The 17,361-nt window shown below is 44.3% G+C and overlaps 2 protein-coding genes and 1 long non-coding RNA gene across 3 annotated transcripts; 2 read left to right on the plus strand and 1 right to left on the minus strand.

Moving 5' to 3' along the window:
- Positions 1-735: 735 nt before the first annotated feature.
- Positions 736-2,500, plus strand: LOC131882078 (dynactin subunit 2-like). Its single transcript, XM_059229115.1, has 5 exons — positions 736-918; positions 1,000-1,211; positions 1,286-1,781; positions 1,846-2,137; positions 2,205-2,500. Exons 1-5 carry the CDS (start codon positions 865-867, stop codon positions 2,384-2,386), a joined length of 1,236 nt encoding a protein of 411 aa, XP_059085098.1. The 5' UTR covers positions 736-864; the 3' UTR covers positions 2,387-2,500.
- Positions 2,501-5,791: 3,291 nt separating this feature from the next.
- Positions 5,792-17,360, plus strand: LOC131882072 (uncharacterized). Its single transcript, XM_059229109.1, has 6 exons — positions 5,792-7,220; positions 13,585-13,797; positions 14,054-14,192; positions 14,274-14,400; positions 14,484-14,712; positions 14,782-17,360. Exons 1-6 carry the CDS (start codon positions 6,325-6,327, stop codon positions 17,348-17,350), a joined length of 4,173 nt encoding a protein of 1,390 aa, XP_059085092.1. The 5' UTR covers positions 5,792-6,324; the 3' UTR covers positions 17,351-17,360.
- Positions 12,132-14,702, minus strand: LOC131882086 (uncharacterized). Its single transcript, XR_009373445.1, has 3 exons — positions 14,566-14,702; positions 13,619-13,789; positions 12,132-13,066 (listed from the first exon to the last, which is right to left on the minus strand). It is a non-coding gene; the product is annotated as an uncharacterized LOC131882086 (long non-coding RNA).
- Position 17,361: the final 1 nt, after the last annotated feature.

A 17,361-nucleotide genomic window follows, 5' to 3' on the forward strand; every position in this document is an offset into this window, starting at 1 on the left:
ATTTGATATATTGCGAGCAGATTCAGGAGGTTACATAAAGTTTAGGAGAACTTTCTGATCCAAAAACAACGAAAAATCAACAAAACTGATGGCCAGGGATTTCGACAAAATGTATTTTTTTTTTGGTTTGGTTTTTCACGGGCTTTTCTAACCGCTACAGGGAATGTAATCCCCAATACTATTAAAATGAAAGGTTATAATTCGTCTACATATTTACCTTTCAATTTTTATATGATATTTGGTCTACCAACGAATTTGAGTTGGCAGACCGAGCTAGTCCTTGAATGTAGGGTTGATCTGGTATGCTATCTAAAAATTTGTCCAAGTCTGACTTGAAAGATGATGCTATTTACAACGGAAGAAAAAATCATGCATCGTCTGAACCATTCACCTGATCAATATTTGCAATAAAATGTAATCGAAAGATCCAACCAAAGATATTGAACCCTCTGGATGGAAGGGTGTGCCTGAATGGTCCTTCGAGCTCAAATCCTGGCCATTGAAATAGGTTGTGCGTGTCTCATTCCAACCCGTTGCGTAACTGAATATCTTATTCTGCATGCTTTCATTTAAACCTTCTATAAAGGTTTGCAGTATCAAAATGCTCGGCTATTATTAATGTCTTACATAAGATGAATTTTATAATTCGCTGAATGGTAGAGACGTAAAAATGTCTTTGATTCTGTCAACCTGTTATTTCAGCATTTGATCCACACCTTGGGAATTCTGATCCAGGTTTGCCGATTGCATCAGCTGACAGTCCAACCAAAGAACGAAAGACAAAAGAAAAGCAACCTTAACTTATTTAGAAAACCAAGTGGCGCCTCATATTCAAGGGTTGGACCAACCTCTTCAGAGTCCATCATGTCCGCTAGCATCTCAACCGTCGATCCCAAATACGCCCATTTACCCGGCATCGTAAGTCGTAGCAGATATCAGCGGCGATTGCTATAGAATTTACGGTTTCATATCGTTATGATATTAAAAATGTCATTGTAGGCCATCGATCAGCCCGATGTGTATGAATGTTCGGGTTCGGGTTTGCCTGAGGCGGATCAGGATTGGGCCAATGCCCAAGGGGATGCCTCGGATTCCGTTGAACTGCTCCATATGAGCACCAAAGAGGCCTTTGGTCAATTTCAAGGCAAATTCTTGGACGGCAAGAACGTGGATTTCTCGGATAGGCTCAAGAATAAGAAGTTCAAGCAAGGGTAAATATCAATCCGGATTGGTTCAGATGTTGAACGTCTCATGCTTATTACACCGTTACGTTTGGATTATGTAGGTATTTGGCTTGGAGCGGTGATATCGAGGTGTACAATGGCGCCCATGACGAGACCCCGATCCAAAAGTACCAAAGATTGAATTGTGAAGTCCGTGAACTGATCGAGGAATTGGAATCCGCCAAAGAGGACGAGAAGGAGAAGAAGGATCAAGCCCATTTAGCCGATTTGGTGGGACGGGTGACCGGATTGAGTCAGGAGTTGACTTCGCTCAACTTGGAGGAAAGGCTCGGATCCGACATGTTGGCCAATTTGAAAGATCCCGAGGGAACGGCCTCGGCCAAGTTGTTGACTCAACTCCAGGCTTTGCAAAGTGGTCCGGCCTCGCAAGCTTCGAAAACGGAGGGAGAGACCGCGTTGAACGGGAACGAGTCTGTGATGTATGAGCTGCTCATGAAGCCGGACACGGCCAAATTGGAGCATTTGAAGCGGATTTCCCAATTAGATCGCCGCTTAGAGGACCTGGAAAAAGCCGTTGGCGCCAATCCTGATAGAATGGTATGTACTTATTGGTATTTGTTGTGATTGGGATGTTGGAATGTTAAAGTGTCCCTGATTACAGAGCACTTTGTCGGTGGAAACCAACCAAAAGAGCATATTGGGGGCCATTCAGGTGTTGTCCAGTAGAACGGCGCTTTTGGATCCGGGTCATTTGGATCACGTGGAAGGTCGATTGGCAGCCTTGCAGCACAAGATGAATGCAATAGCCGAAAGAAAAGCCATCTTGGCCGATCAAGAGAAACTGTCCAAGATTGACGAGCTTTACGATCTGGTTCATCGATCCGTTGGGCAGAAACAGATGCTGGAGGAAGTGGTGGGACGATTAGAGTCATTGCAGGAACTTCATTCCAGAGGTAGGAATGTGGTGACAAAGATTACTTTTGCGACGATTCGAGTTCGATGCATGATGTTTGGTTTTAGCTCAAAACTTCGACAAAGCACTTTCGGAATTGGAGGAGGTTCAAAGTAAGATCGAGGTGGGCCTTTCCAATAACCAAGTCCTGTTAAAGGCCAGCCAGAAAACGTTCGCGGACAATTTGACCAACATTCAAGAGAATTTCAAGGTCTTGGATGCCAAGTTGGACAAGCTGAAGAAGAAGTGAAGATACCCATCTCGTCCAGTCTGACATGCGCTATTCCGTGATACGAAAGGGCTTCATTGTGTTTGTATTATGTTTTCATTTAAGTATTTCTAAATAATATTTCTAAACCATTAACCCGCCTGATGCAACTCATTGCTCAGAAATCTCTAAAAGGCATATTATTCACGTGCCCTGATCGTGTTTTGATAATGCGCCAAATTGTACCTTCATGGAGCTCAAAGACGAATGCGCAGTCACGTGAAAGACGCACTTAAAATGGTTATTCCAAACAAAAAAAAAGTACAGTCATTTCGAGCGCAAAGATGTTAGTAAGGGAGACCTAAATGAGAATCTTCTGAGCGCATTTATCTTGGATGACGATCATTATATGCATTTAAACCAAGCTTGTCCCACGACAACGAAGATGATATGCATCCATACCTTTCATTGGTAGCTAACTTGGTGTCGTTTTAGAGACACCCAAATAGAGAAGCATTGCTCAATCCGTTTGGGTGACTTTTTTTTAAACCAACCCAAGTCGACGCAAAATATCTTGGATCTTAAAACTAAACTGCGGTACATTGAATTGTTGTTGTTTTTTGTACGTATTCGAATCGAAGCCTTCCTTAGTCGTTGTAAACAATTTCCCTCCATGAAGATCTCTATCCATTCGTCTCTCTACCGAAAGGTTGTTGATTCTAGATACTACGGATGGATTGGTCGTGTTAGGGTGAGAGATGGAACTATCATCTCTTCGTTTCCATGTCAGATGACTTATCCTATTCTCGGTATTTAATCTCGCCCTCGAAAAAAAAAGATTATCTTTTTATGGTTGGATTGGCAGACGTCCCAATCCTTCTCCCTCAGTCCCGAACTCCCTATCCTGAGGGTCGCTTGACGCGACTCGGTTAGGATGACCAGGTGCCAGGTCTTGTTATTCTTATTGTTATTATATCAGTGAGGGGAAGTTTGAATTGGTACTCATGGCCTCCTCCAGGGACCCTAGAGCAGCAATGAGAATTCAGACGGCCTCTATTGCCGCCGGTGGTGCTGCCAAGGATGATTAAGAACGAAAAAAATGAACCAATCAAATAATGCGTCGCTCGCGTTCGGTTGTATGTAAGGCACATGTCCATCTGTTGGTGTTGTTACAGTGTTGCTTAGGTCATGCAATTGTATACTTTGTGGTCGTTCCCAACAACCCTCCCTCCTATTTCTTTCGTACTGATAGCCGCCAAGAAGCGGTTGGGAATGCTAGCCATTTTTATGAGTGGGGGGGCATCCGACAAGATGATGCTCAGAAAGGTACGTAGTACAACAACGTCGTGTTGGCGAAGTCGATATGAGCGAGTTTGCATTGGCGCCTGTCCATGCATGGATTGACATCATGCCATTCCGACGACAGGCCTAGCCAAGCCAAGAGCCTCGCTGACTGTACGTAGAGCGTATTGGAATAGATGGATGGATGGATGGATGGATGGATGGGCTCTTCAAGACGATATCACCGCCAACGTTCGCCGTCGTTGTACTTCAGAGCGAAATGATCTCTGATACTCCGGCCGTTATCCTCCATTCAAACCCAACGTCTCATCTGCCCACACACCTCCTGCCAAAGTACCTCGTACCCTCTACGTATCTACGAAGGCACCTACGAATGACTGGATGTACCCAACCACTGAGTTGGTTGTGCCAAAATGAGTCTCATTTGAACCACATTCGTTGGTTGTAATGTATTCTTTGCTCCATAAAACTTCTACATTCGTACACAGAACGCACCAACAGATTTTGACCATCCATATCCGTGGGATCAGGTTGGATTTATTTCCACGTTCTTTGACCCTCAAACAATCGTCGTAATCCATCGATTGGATTGATCTAAGATCGGCTTCAAGAGCTTCTACGCCCGTAGTCCAATAGATCGATGCCAGAAGTATTGGGCGATTGTAATCGGGAAGCAACCTAGGTTGACAAAGGTTCACGACTTGAAATGTGGTTTTAAGGAGTAGGAAGATAACGCGGAGGAGGACGACGACCAGTATCGCGGCGACGGCGACCACCTTGCCACCATCCCCACCACTGTTCAAGATCGTTTGTCTGTTATACTACTGTATTGGACATGTCCAATCTCGGTTCGGTGGGTGCCAAGTCGTCAGGCCTACCTCGTCTTGCTCACTCGGGCAGGGTTGCCTAACGGATGCATGGACTGGAGGGACCTCGATCATTCCCTACCTCGCAGGCCATCATGATCCGCCAACAACGTGGGCAATGCTATTCTGGGCTCCACGTCCAAGTTGACTTATGTGGAGTAGAGCTGTCCCACGAAAAGTTTTGTGCTACTGAGAGGTTCCTACCAGGGATCGCACCACGGCCATATTTTGAGCAAGAGTCTGTCTACGTAGATACTACTTGAGATTTGGACAAGAAAGTGATCACGTTTGACCTTAGAGGTTTGTCGGGCAATAGTTGTGTCAATAGTTGCAGGAAACTAATTCGGTTCAGGCCCTAAAATGAATGACTCCAACTTTGGCTATGTTGAAGAATCGGGAAAATACCTGATTTTCAAAAAGGTGCCTTGAAAATATCATTACCACAAACAGTTTTACAACACATTACTTTTCAGATAAGGACTTTTGGTGAACACAAAGTTGAAACTTCATAAAGATACCTAAAATTTGAGAAGTAGGAAGGGTCAAGATTCCAGAAGTCTGATAGAAATATCTGATACTAAAGGTTTTCAAAGACACCCATGGACTTTGCCCCAACTCACATTTTTGGGGTCAATGATTGTGACTGTAGAAGCGTAATGTCCATTTTTAGAGCATCTTGAAGCCCTTAAAGATTAGGTTTAGTTAGCAAAACTGAGCTGCCTCCCTTCTTGCTCAGGATCTTCCATTGTTCAATTTGTTTCCTTCAAATATTCATAGTACGTGTTGATCCTATAGCAGGATTTAAGTCAGACTTGGACGAGTTTTGATCAAAATTGTTGATCAACCCTATGTTGAAGAGCAGGTCAGATCTGCCAGCTTTAATTTGTCGGTGGATCAGATATCATATGAATGTAAACTAAAATATGAAATATATTTATTAATTTTTCATCTTGAATTGCTGGGGATCAAATTCCCAGTAGGAAAAAAGAAGTGAGCAAAAAACAATAATATCTATTCATGTTGCATGATATTGAACATTTGAACTAATTACGTGGGTGTTTGAGTCGAAAAAAATGTGAGACATTTTTGAGCTAAAGTTTGTGAAAATAGAACCATTATAAGGCCATAATTGTTTTTCTTCACCATGCCACTTTTCGCAATGCGTAAAGCTTTGTGCAGAATTGATCATTCTTTTTAGCACAGGTGCTTCTCGTCTTCTTCTCCAAAGTGAGAGTAGTCCGAAGCAGGCCCAAGTTCATGACCAAATTCTTGAAACTTCGGGCTTCTCGAGGCAAACTTGAGGCTCCTTCCGTCTTTTGCACATGCATTGAAGGGCGACCGAATTGTCAAGATCGTTGAGCGCTCAAGTTGCGAGTCCGCCCTCCTCTCAGCCTAAGGATTCGTCCTCGTCCCGAACTCACTCTTCCACGGAATGAGTAATCGTGCCCCGTCTTCTTGGTGGCGAATGGTGGAGATACTTGGTGCGGGAGATCGATGTTCAAGCACTTCATAGAAGTGCGGCCATGTGTTGTTGCCCTGAGAACGAATAAGTGGACGACTGCTATTATTGTTGCACGGTCAGGACGACATTGCCGTGATTATTATGTTGCAGCTGTGAATTGGATGTGCAAATGGACGTGAATTCTTGTCAAAAACTGTGATACCATGAATGCAATACCAGTGAGGAGCAAATCATAATCCAAGAAATCTCGGTGCTACAAAAAATATAAGAGACCTCCTCCATTCGAACAAATTGCTTCCATCCATACATCCCTCCATCCATCCCTCAATTCTCTTTTCACTCAGTACTCCATGGCCATGATGAAGCCCAACGAGACCCGCTTCGCCAGTCCGGGATCCTCCTCGTCCCTGTCAGATATGGCTTTGGAGGCTCAAAATAGCCCTCGAGCCGTGATAAGGACTCAACAACAGGGCACATCATCGTCTTCGAGGCGAGGATCTCCCCGCTCTTCCACCCGTACTTCCTCGAGGCCCAATAGTATTGTGGGTGGGAGAGCAGCAGTAACCGCCCCAGTGGTGCCTTGTAGCAGTGCGGGTCGAACCCCGCAAACGAGACGGAAGGAGCTCACTGTGAATAATCATTTGACTAGTTCAAACAATTCACCCACGGGGTCCCCTCGAAATGGTCCGCGTGTGTCGTCCGGATCGTCCAGTGCAGTGAAACGGGCTCGACCCAACAATAGCTCCCTGAATGCGGGCAATAGTTGTGTTAATAGTTCTGGTAACAACAGCAGCCACAATGCCAATAACATTAATAACAACAACGGCAGCAACAACAACAATCACAACAGTAGTGGTAGTAGCAACAACAACATCAACAATATGAATAATAGTAGCAGTAGTAATAATATCAATAATAATAATAATAATAATAATAATAATATTAATAACAGTCAAGTCATCAGCAACAACAATATCAATAAGAATGGTGCTAAGAAGACCGTGAAACCAAAGAGACCCTCATTACATGGGATTGGAGGCCCCGGATCGGCTGAAGACCGGTGGAAAACCACATCGTCGCCCTTCGAGCCCGAATGTGAGGTCCGCAATGCCAAGTTCAAAGAGCTGTGGGATGTGAAAACCATCGAGCAGGGTATGATCCGAGTGCCCACCAAATTCCTTCAGGATCTGATCCATAATGAGAGCATTGAAAAGTATTTCGATATCGAGGAGAAGCCAGTAGCCAGGTAAGAACAATTGGATTATAAAATCCTACGTCGTACCTACTACCTATCTAGCGGCTACCAAGGTCATTTTGCGAACCCTGTGTCATATCAACCAATCACCTATCCCACTTTTTAATATGTTACTAAAAAATGAAAGGTCAGGCATTATTGGTAAACCTTTGATATTAAAACATATTCAATAGAAATGGTTTGTCGAGTTCTGGTATTTTGCCCTTAAATCAAAATTTGCTATCAATAATACCTTGGCACCTTTTCAATTTTACGATTTTGTCGAGAATTCTTCGGAAACATTTCCTTTCCATGTTAGTTGAATTCATGGCCCTAATTGAGTCACTTCAGTATTTGTGCAATTTCACACAAAGTAAGATGATGATTAATAGCATTCCTATCTCTAAGTAGGCAAATAGGATACAAAATCAGACCCAATCAGTTTTGTTGCACTCACTCAACGAGAAAGACTTAGGATAGCAGCCTTTATGTGATCCCACCGTAAACAATTTGTTTAGTTTGAAAAGATAGGCAGTACAACCTCGGGTTTGATGGGCACACTGGGACCAAAATATCATTTGAATGTCGATTTTACAACATGGAAATGAATTTGCATCAGCAAGGTAGGATAAAAGGGCTGATTAGTCAGATAACGTCAGTTATTCAGGTATGAACAAGAGGTTTTTTTTTCATATTCACGTTCTTTGTCTGATAGGGTTTGCGGTAGTAAAAATAACGTGTTGATCAGAGGAAAAAAATATTGGAACAATGAAGACTTCTCTTTTAAAACAATGATTCTGGGATCAATTGTGTCTCGTAAGTATCGAGATTGGCACCGTGCAAATATCAGAACAATATCATGGACCATAACAACAGGTCTAAACAATCACTTCACTTTCTAATTTGGTGAAGCATCAATTTCATTACGATTGTACATATGTGGCCTTGACAATCTCAAAAGTCCGAAAATTAACCATTTCTTTCCGAACCAAATTTTGTCGCTTAAGTGGCGATCCTTTAAGCATACATTGACACATATCTCTTTTGACCCCTTATGAAGTTTGGAAACACTAGCACGGTCCCAATGCAAGCAATTCATAATTGAATTCGTGCACGCGTCATTTTTGCTGAGGTTATAAATATTCATCATGCGTGTTACAGGGTTTTTGCTTTGTGTTAGGAACAACCCTGTATGGAAATAATGTTCTTGAAATTACTAGCCGACCCATTCGTTAGCAATGAGTCTAAAGAATGACTTCAATTTTGGACACAAAAAGTCGTTATTGGGCCAATCGTTCTGAACAGAAGTCGTGTAATCATGGGTCGCTCATTTCATAATGGCTGGTTGTAAATCGACTGAAAGAACATCAGAATTGGGCCACATTTTTCTCAACAAGCTGGCTCGGCATCCTGCAATTCTTACAGAATAATAATGAAGGAAGTATCCTCAGCCAAAACACAAACCGGAATTGATCAACATCAGCAGTCTTCAGATTCCACCAAATATGATCAAAAATGACAAACTTGTATGTACAACACAAAAACACCTTCAACGTTACAATCAACTCCATTGTACGGAAATAGTCAATTGTACTCTTGGTCGATAAATTAGATCGGAATGCCTCTTGACAAAACGTCCTTTGTGGCTGAAATTCCTGGATGAACAGTTGCGCCACTTGACAATAAAATGAGTAGCTTCCGCCAAATCGAAGTGAAATATGTCAAAATGACTGGATATCCATCAGTGTACGTACATAGAAGCGGCTTCTTTTTCAATCCACCGAAATGCATCCCCAATCTAAAATGCCATTTCTGATGCGCCCATAAATTGAAGGGTTAAAACCGTCACAATTAGCACACCCTAAAAACCATTGGCATGAGAGGTTTATCCGCAAAAGCCCCAATCTTCTGGGCGTTCTCGGATCGTCCATTTGTTGCTTTCCTTTAGCTTGCGTGTCGAACGCATCAAACACGAAAATTATTGTTCGTGATCCGAGGTCCATAATCATGGCCCTTTTCGAGTGTGTATCTTTAATGGGAGTCCAGTGGTTTATTGCTCACCAAATTAAACCACCCTCACACTGCTGACGTTTCTTCTTTTTACGATTAGTTTGCTCACAGAGACTTTAAGCTCTTTGCTCTCTTGGTATGGTCGACAGAACCGTTCTTAAAGCGATAAACAGGCCATTTTCCTTGTTTGGGTTTTATTTTATTATCGGGCCCAGTTTATTGCTCGATCCGATCGCTCCAGCTTCTTCACTGCCAGATTAAAAGTCACCTCCGCATGATTGAAGATGCAAGTTCCGCGAGATAAATCCATTTTACCAAGGATGCTATCCCTGATTAGTAGTGCACATACGCACACACATACAGTACATAAGTGAGCCTTACCGAGGCCCTCTTCTATTCATTGGTTGATGTCCAATCTAAAGGGTGCTTGCTTGCTTGCTAGCTTGCTTGGTTGGTTGCATGGCTGCTTGTTGGTGTTACGGGTTCACGTCGCACCACATTCTCCATCCAGTCTAATCAACTTGACAAGGATGGAGGGACTGATTCAATAGAGTTCCGTAACTTGTAGCTGGGGGCTAATCTCATCATCCCATTCCATTGGACAATTCATTCTCGCCATGATCTCCAAATCTTTTTCGAGATGAAAAGACTCGTAATTTGTCTGGAGGAGCTAATTTCGACGTGTATTTGGCGGCAACACTTAGCGGGGGTTTGTCGCTCACTGTGCGAAGTGGGGACGTCGACCATAAGATGTGGCAAACCTTCTTGGGCTGGTTGGTTGATCGGTCGGTTAGAGTATGTTGATATGTTGGTCACGGGCTCGAGTAATATAAATTACAACCCGCGATTGTGGTCAGCTCAGGACTCGCGACTCAGAACAACTAAAGACCATTTGTTTTGTCGTCTTCTACTTCATCTCTTTTTGCAATCATATAAACAATTGTTCACAAGATAACCCCCATTATCAGGCAAATCAGGTTTTCGTAATCTCCCGCTGAATCAAGATGAATCATCATCATCATCATCCCCACCATCATCGTCATACTCAATGGCGTCTCTAAATATTGTACATTGGCAGAGGGATGCAGGGAGAGACTTTGTGGGAACAAAAAAAAACACCACCTGACCATTTCGTTGAAAGGAGACTCGGTGTTCCAAGTATCGTCATTTTCACCACAAGCAGACACTTCAGTAGGCGCCTCTCCTAGACAATTGTCATCAAAGTCACATCGAGATTTGAGATGTGAGATGATCATCAGATCCACAATGGCAAAATTGTTTATGACTAGACATTAAGTCACGCATAAGGAACCGTGTTTTCGGAGATTTGTCAATTGACCACCATCCATCGTTGTGACCTTGAACGGACGGAGGCGGTCACTTTGGGTATTAGGTAACTTTCATGGCACCGGTCCTTTGTTACTGTTAATGATCGCGATGAAGGCTGTCTTAACGATGCCTCAACCTGACATGGCTCAAAACGCCTGTGCCAGCATGTGTGTGTGTCTATGTGTGTTGGTTGGTTGAGAAGACTCATTCACCAACAGAGACAGAGATAAAACCAACGCCAAGAAGACTACACTTTACGAATACTACTTCTCGCTATGTGCTGCATGGAGGCAGCTCTGCAACTCCGCAGTCAGCAATCAACTTGAGCGAGTTCGAGTTCAGTTCCCACCCACGCCTCGCATTCAAGCACCTAAAAACTGAACTGGGCTTTTTTGGCTCTGATCAGTAAAAGAGTCTCTCTCTCTCTCTCTCTTTCTTGCTCTTTCTCAGAGGAGGGCTTGAGTCCATTTTTAGTCCAGTTTCGATTTGGAAGGAATCATTCGGGCGACATTGGAGACACACATAGTCGACATACATACGTACGAGATGGATCAATGGGTCGATCTCGGATCGTCGCCGAGAGGTTCGACGATCAACACGTCTCTCGGAGGAAAGCTCCTCTGTCGATGAACAATCTGGAAATAACTAGTGACCCCTCCCTTCCACGTGATCGATTTCGCACATGATGTGAGGGCACATATGTTAGTTAACTGAGTGGCTAATGATACGGTATTAGTCAATGTAGTCACTGCTCACAAAAGATCTTCACAGAGAGTGGTGGGTCAGCGGGCTTGAACAAAGCACTACTATCTACATAAAGAGCTAACTTCACTCTCAGAAAGGGCGCCCACATCAAAGCTCTGTCTCCGATGATGTCACACGGGGTGAAAGCTCGTTGGAGTTGGCATGACGTCTGGGAGATCGTCCAGTTCTTTTTAGCAATATACTGGATCCCAAGGAAAAGGTACTCGTACAACTGATGCGTCAACGTGCCCTAAAAGGTTTGGGTTCCAAACGTTTTGAAAGAAGATTTGATCTGATCTTCCATGAGGATCGAGGATGCACTTTGGGCTCTCTCAGCCGTTAACGATGGGGTCATAATGGCACTCTCCAAGCTCAATGGACGTTTGTGGGTAGGTGGGTGGTTATGCCTCTGGGAATCGTGGTTCACCAACGGTAAATGGGGCGACTTCAAAGGGGTCTCAATGACTCTTTTCATCTGATGTGAGTAGTGGTAGCAACACTCTTCATTTCTCCATGCTTACAAATACCAACTACAGGTCCATCCACTTTCATGGCTCGTATTTGATCGGATGTGTTGGAATGTGAAGGGAAAAAATGGAATATTTTGCTCACTAAATTTGTTTTCTCGGATCTACCTACGAAGGTGGGCGAAAAAGTCGAACAATTGATACCCTAGTTAACATTTTAATCGACTCGTTAATTTTGCTTTTGGTTAACGAACCAATACATATCAGGTGCTTGGCTGGACCCACTGCGGTTTCAATGGTAGTTGTTGAACTCTATTTGATAATTTTATTCACCAACAAAACATTTCTTGTTACTGTTCTTTAGTGGTTACTCTCTTCACTTTGTCGTGTACAATTTTTTTCTCATGCTTTGAAAGCCGTTGATTCAGTCTAGCTTGCCATTTCATGCCTTTGGACCATTTTTCATGGATGCTCTCATTTTCAGTTTACCATTATAGCTTTTATATGTTCTTGCAAATTGTCGCTAAATCTTCTTTCAATCTCTAATCTTCCTTCATGATATTGAGCTTTAGAAGAATATCTTGTCTCAATTGGTTGGGACTTGCCAAGTGGCCATGGTTTTGCGACATGACGTCAAGTTTTGGTGTCACCGTATTCCTCAGAACCTCCTAGATTAAGCTGATGGCCCAATGTGAGTGAGTGATTGATCCCCTCAAGTTTCTAGTTCAGAGCCCGTCTGCCTCAATCTTGTTCTATCTTGGAGGATCAAACCCGGTATGAGTCACAGAGTTCATCCCGTTTCGGTCAAGCTTCCTTAAATGGAAGGGCCACAATTTCGACGGGGCCAGAATTCGCTCGCTTCATTTGAATAACTCGCGCAAACGAGCTTCTCAAGAATTAGTTTACCTCTCATTTTGACACACGAGAAGGATCGTCAGGATGATAACCCAGCAGTAGTTCGTCCAAAGAAAGATATGGACTTGTCCAAACTGTCCCAGGCTCGATAACAGTCGGAATATTACTCAGAACAGTCAGGTGGCAAGCGCTACCCATTATGCATTATGTATGTACGAGTAGTTGAATGTACGAAAAAAGACACGCAGACATCGGTATGTGCGGACGTGGACGTGGATGTGGATGTTTGTGTGTGCAGAACAAAGCTTGGTTGATGTCCATGTGATGTGACAAACGCATTGGTCACCGCTCCCAAGTTATCTTTTGATACCACGCATCACCTCCAGTCACAAATCCACATGCCTTTCTTCCTCCATTCCCTTCCTTGACATCATGGAGAGGTCGTGATCGTCTCTGTGAAGAATTGAGAATGTTTACGTATTTTCCAAGTTGCCAGGTTCGGGCAAGAAACAAGTTCTGCTGGTCAATCAGAAGTCGAAGGACCAAGCTAGATTGATGGAGGACTCTGCTGATATTAAATAAAGGATACTGGACATCAGCCGGTCATAGACCACCGTGATCGGACCCAATTTGAGTGCTGTCTTGTCGTAGCAGTAGTTGAAAACATACATACCTACCTATGAAATAAGTCCGTTCGAGCCTCTGGAATGTGAAGGTGATTGGATTTCATGAAGTTTGAAATCAATCTCAATTCATTCACCATGAACAACTACGTGGCCCACTAATAGGCTGAGATCTAATCAGTGGGCTGGAGCAAGATGTAACATAAGCAATGCACAATCTGGCCTTAGATATGCATTCCAATATTAATTATTTTCCATTAAGTTAGAGCACGAAGACTTTGGGTTAGCTAAAGGAATACACGATCAGGTCACATATATTCATTCATTCCAATATTGTTTGTATTCCAGTGGATTGTTTGCCACCGTGCGGAAATGTACTCACCGGGAAACGGGCATTCAATACGCGGCCAAATTCTCATCGCGTATACGATGTGGCGTGGATTGTTCCATGGAGGTTCTGCACGAAATCGCAATGCTTTATATTTGCAACGAATCCAACAAGATCGTGCATCTCAAGGACGTGTTTCAAAACCGATATGAAATCATCCTGGTGCTGGAATAGTAAGTCAACAACATCGCATTATATTCAGTATCTTCCCTCGTTCTTCATTTTTGCATTTGCGTCACATCCGGGTTCAATTTGAAGACACCCCAGGCAAACAAGCGACACGAGGTTTCCAGCAAACCTGCCTACAAAACCTAATGCTTCCCCCTAACAATCTAAGCCATTGGAATCTTTTGATTCAAAATGTGGATTCATGAATATCAGCGCTTTGTCTCTGATGTATTTTTTACAATGAATTCATTTGTCTTGCAGCGCCCCTGGTGGCGACTTTCAGTCCGTTTTGGATGAGGACATGGTGCCATTTGAGGAGGATGTCCAAGGGTTTTTAAAGCAAATTATTGAAGCGCTCAAATTCATTCATGACAAAGACATTGCTCACCTGGACATCAAGGTAGGGCAATAGACAATACTGTACCGGTATCTATGGTTTGGGACTTGAAATACATCTCAACCCATGACATTTCCACCTCAGCCCCAAAACATCGTGCTCATGGGACAGTTTCCCAATTGTGAAATCAAGCTTTGTGATTTGGAAGTGGCTCGAGTTATTCAAAAAGGTGAAAGCATTCGAGAGATCATTGGAACCCCTGATTATGTTGGTGAGTACGGGAAATAATCCGATCTTAAGTACCCCGCCCCCAAAAACCTCGCATTTCTTCATCATTTCATGCCCTTCTGTCAGCCCCGGAAATTCTTAGCCTGGACTCGATCACTCTTGCCGCCGACATTTGGAGTTTGGGTGTACTCGCCTATGTTCTACTCACTGGGTTTTCACCATTCGGTGGGGACTCAGATCAAGAGACCTTGAGGAACATCTCCAATGCTCAGTTAGATTTTCCATCCGAGTTGTTTGAAGGGGTCTCCGACCAAGCCAAGGACTTCATTTCCCAGTGTCTCAAGCGGAAGCCCAGGTAAGATTTGACAGCTCCCGACCACTGACTCGGATCGGGGTCCTGATCTCATGATGAATTGCATTCCAGTGAGCGACCCACCATCAAGGAATGTCTTCAACACCAATGGCTGGTGGAAGATGAGGAACCACCTTCACCCAGCCCGCTCATGCTGAAGATTCCCACCCCGGACACATTCAAAACTCACCACCCATCCCATTCGACCTCACCCCAAGGGTCTACTCACCACCTGAACTCCCATGCGACAACTGGAGCATCCCGAAGGTCATGTCAGACTTGCCGTGACAGGGTGACCGAGCGAAAGCGGTATCTCTCCAAATCGAGGGAAGCCATCTTCGAGAAAGTGGCCCAAAGCAATCTCAAGAAGAGTCTGTCCAAGTCCAGAGAACGGCTCTGTGACATGAGACTGACCTTGTCCAAATCCAGGGAGTACCTTAGCGACAAGGCGCAGGACCAGAAATCCATTTCCAAGTCCCAAGAGAAACTGCCCAACTTCAAGAGCCTGTCCAAGTCGCAGGAAGTGATCAGCAATGCTTTGGGCGGAGCCATGAAACGGATGAGCAATGGAGCTGGGGCTGTGTCAGATATCTCTCAAGCATTGCTGTCCATGGACTCAGGTAATGGATTGGATTTGCTCCTTCTTCCCGGAAATCAAATATTGTCTAAAAACAATGGGTCGTTGCAACTTTTGCCCTTCACGGAACAAATGCTAGCCAAGACCGATCTTGAGACCAGAACAGAATGCCCAGTCGAGCCGATTATTATTGTGAATGAACCCATTCTTGAGGTTCACGAGGAGGAAGAGGACGAAGAAGAGAAAGAGGAAGAAGAACCAGAGGACGTCAAAAAAGAAGACACCGAAGAGCCGAAGGAAGACAACAAGAAAGAAGAGGGCGATGAAAGGAAGGAAATATCACAGAACGAACAATCTTCCACTGAAACAGGTCATGAGACGAGTACCATTGGAAAGGACGAGCAAGGATCTAAAGATTCCATGGTCTTCAAAGAAGGCATCGTCTCAAGCGAAAATAGTACGCCCTCTCCAACTCCTGGAGATGGGGCCAAATCTGTGAAGAATGAATCGGCCAGAACCAACTCAATTGGTGTTCAAGTGAACATTGCTCCCAACGAAACACTGGATCCTCATGCTGTGACACGGCGAGCAGGATTTAATCATTCCTCCACATTAGGAGCCCGACGAGCCAAGGCCCAACCGTGGAGAAATGAGTTGGGGAAGATCAAGTTGCACAAAAAAGTGTCGGAATTGATTGGAACTTTCGACCGATCAGAAAACAACGTGGACACTCTAGAAGAGCTCAAACTCAAAAGGAGAGGATCGCTTCAAATTGAAGGGGATATCAATATAACCGGACACGAAGTGGCCGATATCCTCGCAGCAGAACGAAAATTGAAACTTCAGCGTCGCAAATCCACCTCGGCCATTCTGAACGCGCCCATCAGCGATATGACCATACTCAACTTAAATGACATCCTTTTAGATGGTCCAAAGGAGACTGTTACTGACAAAGATGCCAAGGATGTCAAAAAAACTGAAGAGGACGTACCGAAAAAAGATAGCACTTTAAACCCAACACAAACTGGTGGCACACCCGCCAACGTTCCTCAGACCACTTCGACGCCGCTTGGAACAAAGGCCAAAAATTGGGATTATTTTGAAATTGACCATCCAAAAGCCATTTCTGAAAAGAAGTTGCAACAACTGAAGGCCAAGTATCTCCGACGAAAAACCGAGGCTTCGATGTCGAACAGCAGGACCACAAGCACCATCAAGGAGGAAGATGAGAAAAATGCAGCCGGACCCGAGCAAAAACGGCCTTCGGAACATCGGAAAGTCCGTCCTCCACCACCACCACCACCACCACCAGAGGTCAGACTTGAAGCTAAGCCCCCGCCAACGAGGAGCAACTCTGTACCAATAGTTCAAGGCATCAATATTCAAAGCGTGAAAAGTGAGGGCCTTCAACTGTCAATCGATCCACTCACCAGCCAATGCATGGACAAAGAGCAGGAAACGCCCCAATCCATTTTCCTCTCTGTGGTGACGCGTAAAACCAGCTCGGATTCCAACTTGGATGTCGCCGAGGCGATGAGCCGGAAATCCAGTTCGGGGTCCATTCGTCGGAAAACCTCGAACTTGGAGAATATTGAAGAGCACGCCATTCCTGACAATCACGTGCTTCAAGTGAGTATTGATCCGTTCACGGGTAGATTTGAGACCTGCGAAATAGAGAAGAGACCTGGTAAACCCCAAGTGAGTGTGAAACTGGCCAAATCCACCACAGAAGACGATGGTTTCGGGAGCTTGCCCCACAGCCCCATTGAGCAGAAGTTGGAGCAATCCCTCGGTGAAAGTTTGACTCAAAGTCGCCTGGATGATGATGGCGTCTTCACCAGTTCCGAAGAGGTCCTCAATGCCATCCAAAGGGACGAAATGACGGATTCTCTGCCCACAACGTCGTCCCAACCATCCGGCAGTACGGATTCCCTAAGTGGGTTGTTCTTCCACCAGAGGCTGGAGAAGGTCCAATTTCACAACGACAACGATGATGACGATGACAGCGACACTACAAACCCGCCCCACGATCCGAATAACACTGACCAGCATCATAATCAATAAACATAACAAAA

Source organism: Tigriopus californicus, chromosome 6 (genome assembly GCF_007210705.1).
Source record: "Tigriopus californicus strain San Diego chromosome 6, Tcal_SD_v2.1, whole genome shotgun sequence".
NCBI lineage: Eukaryota > Metazoa > Arthropoda > Copepoda > Harpacticoida > Harpacticidae > Tigriopus > Tigriopus californicus.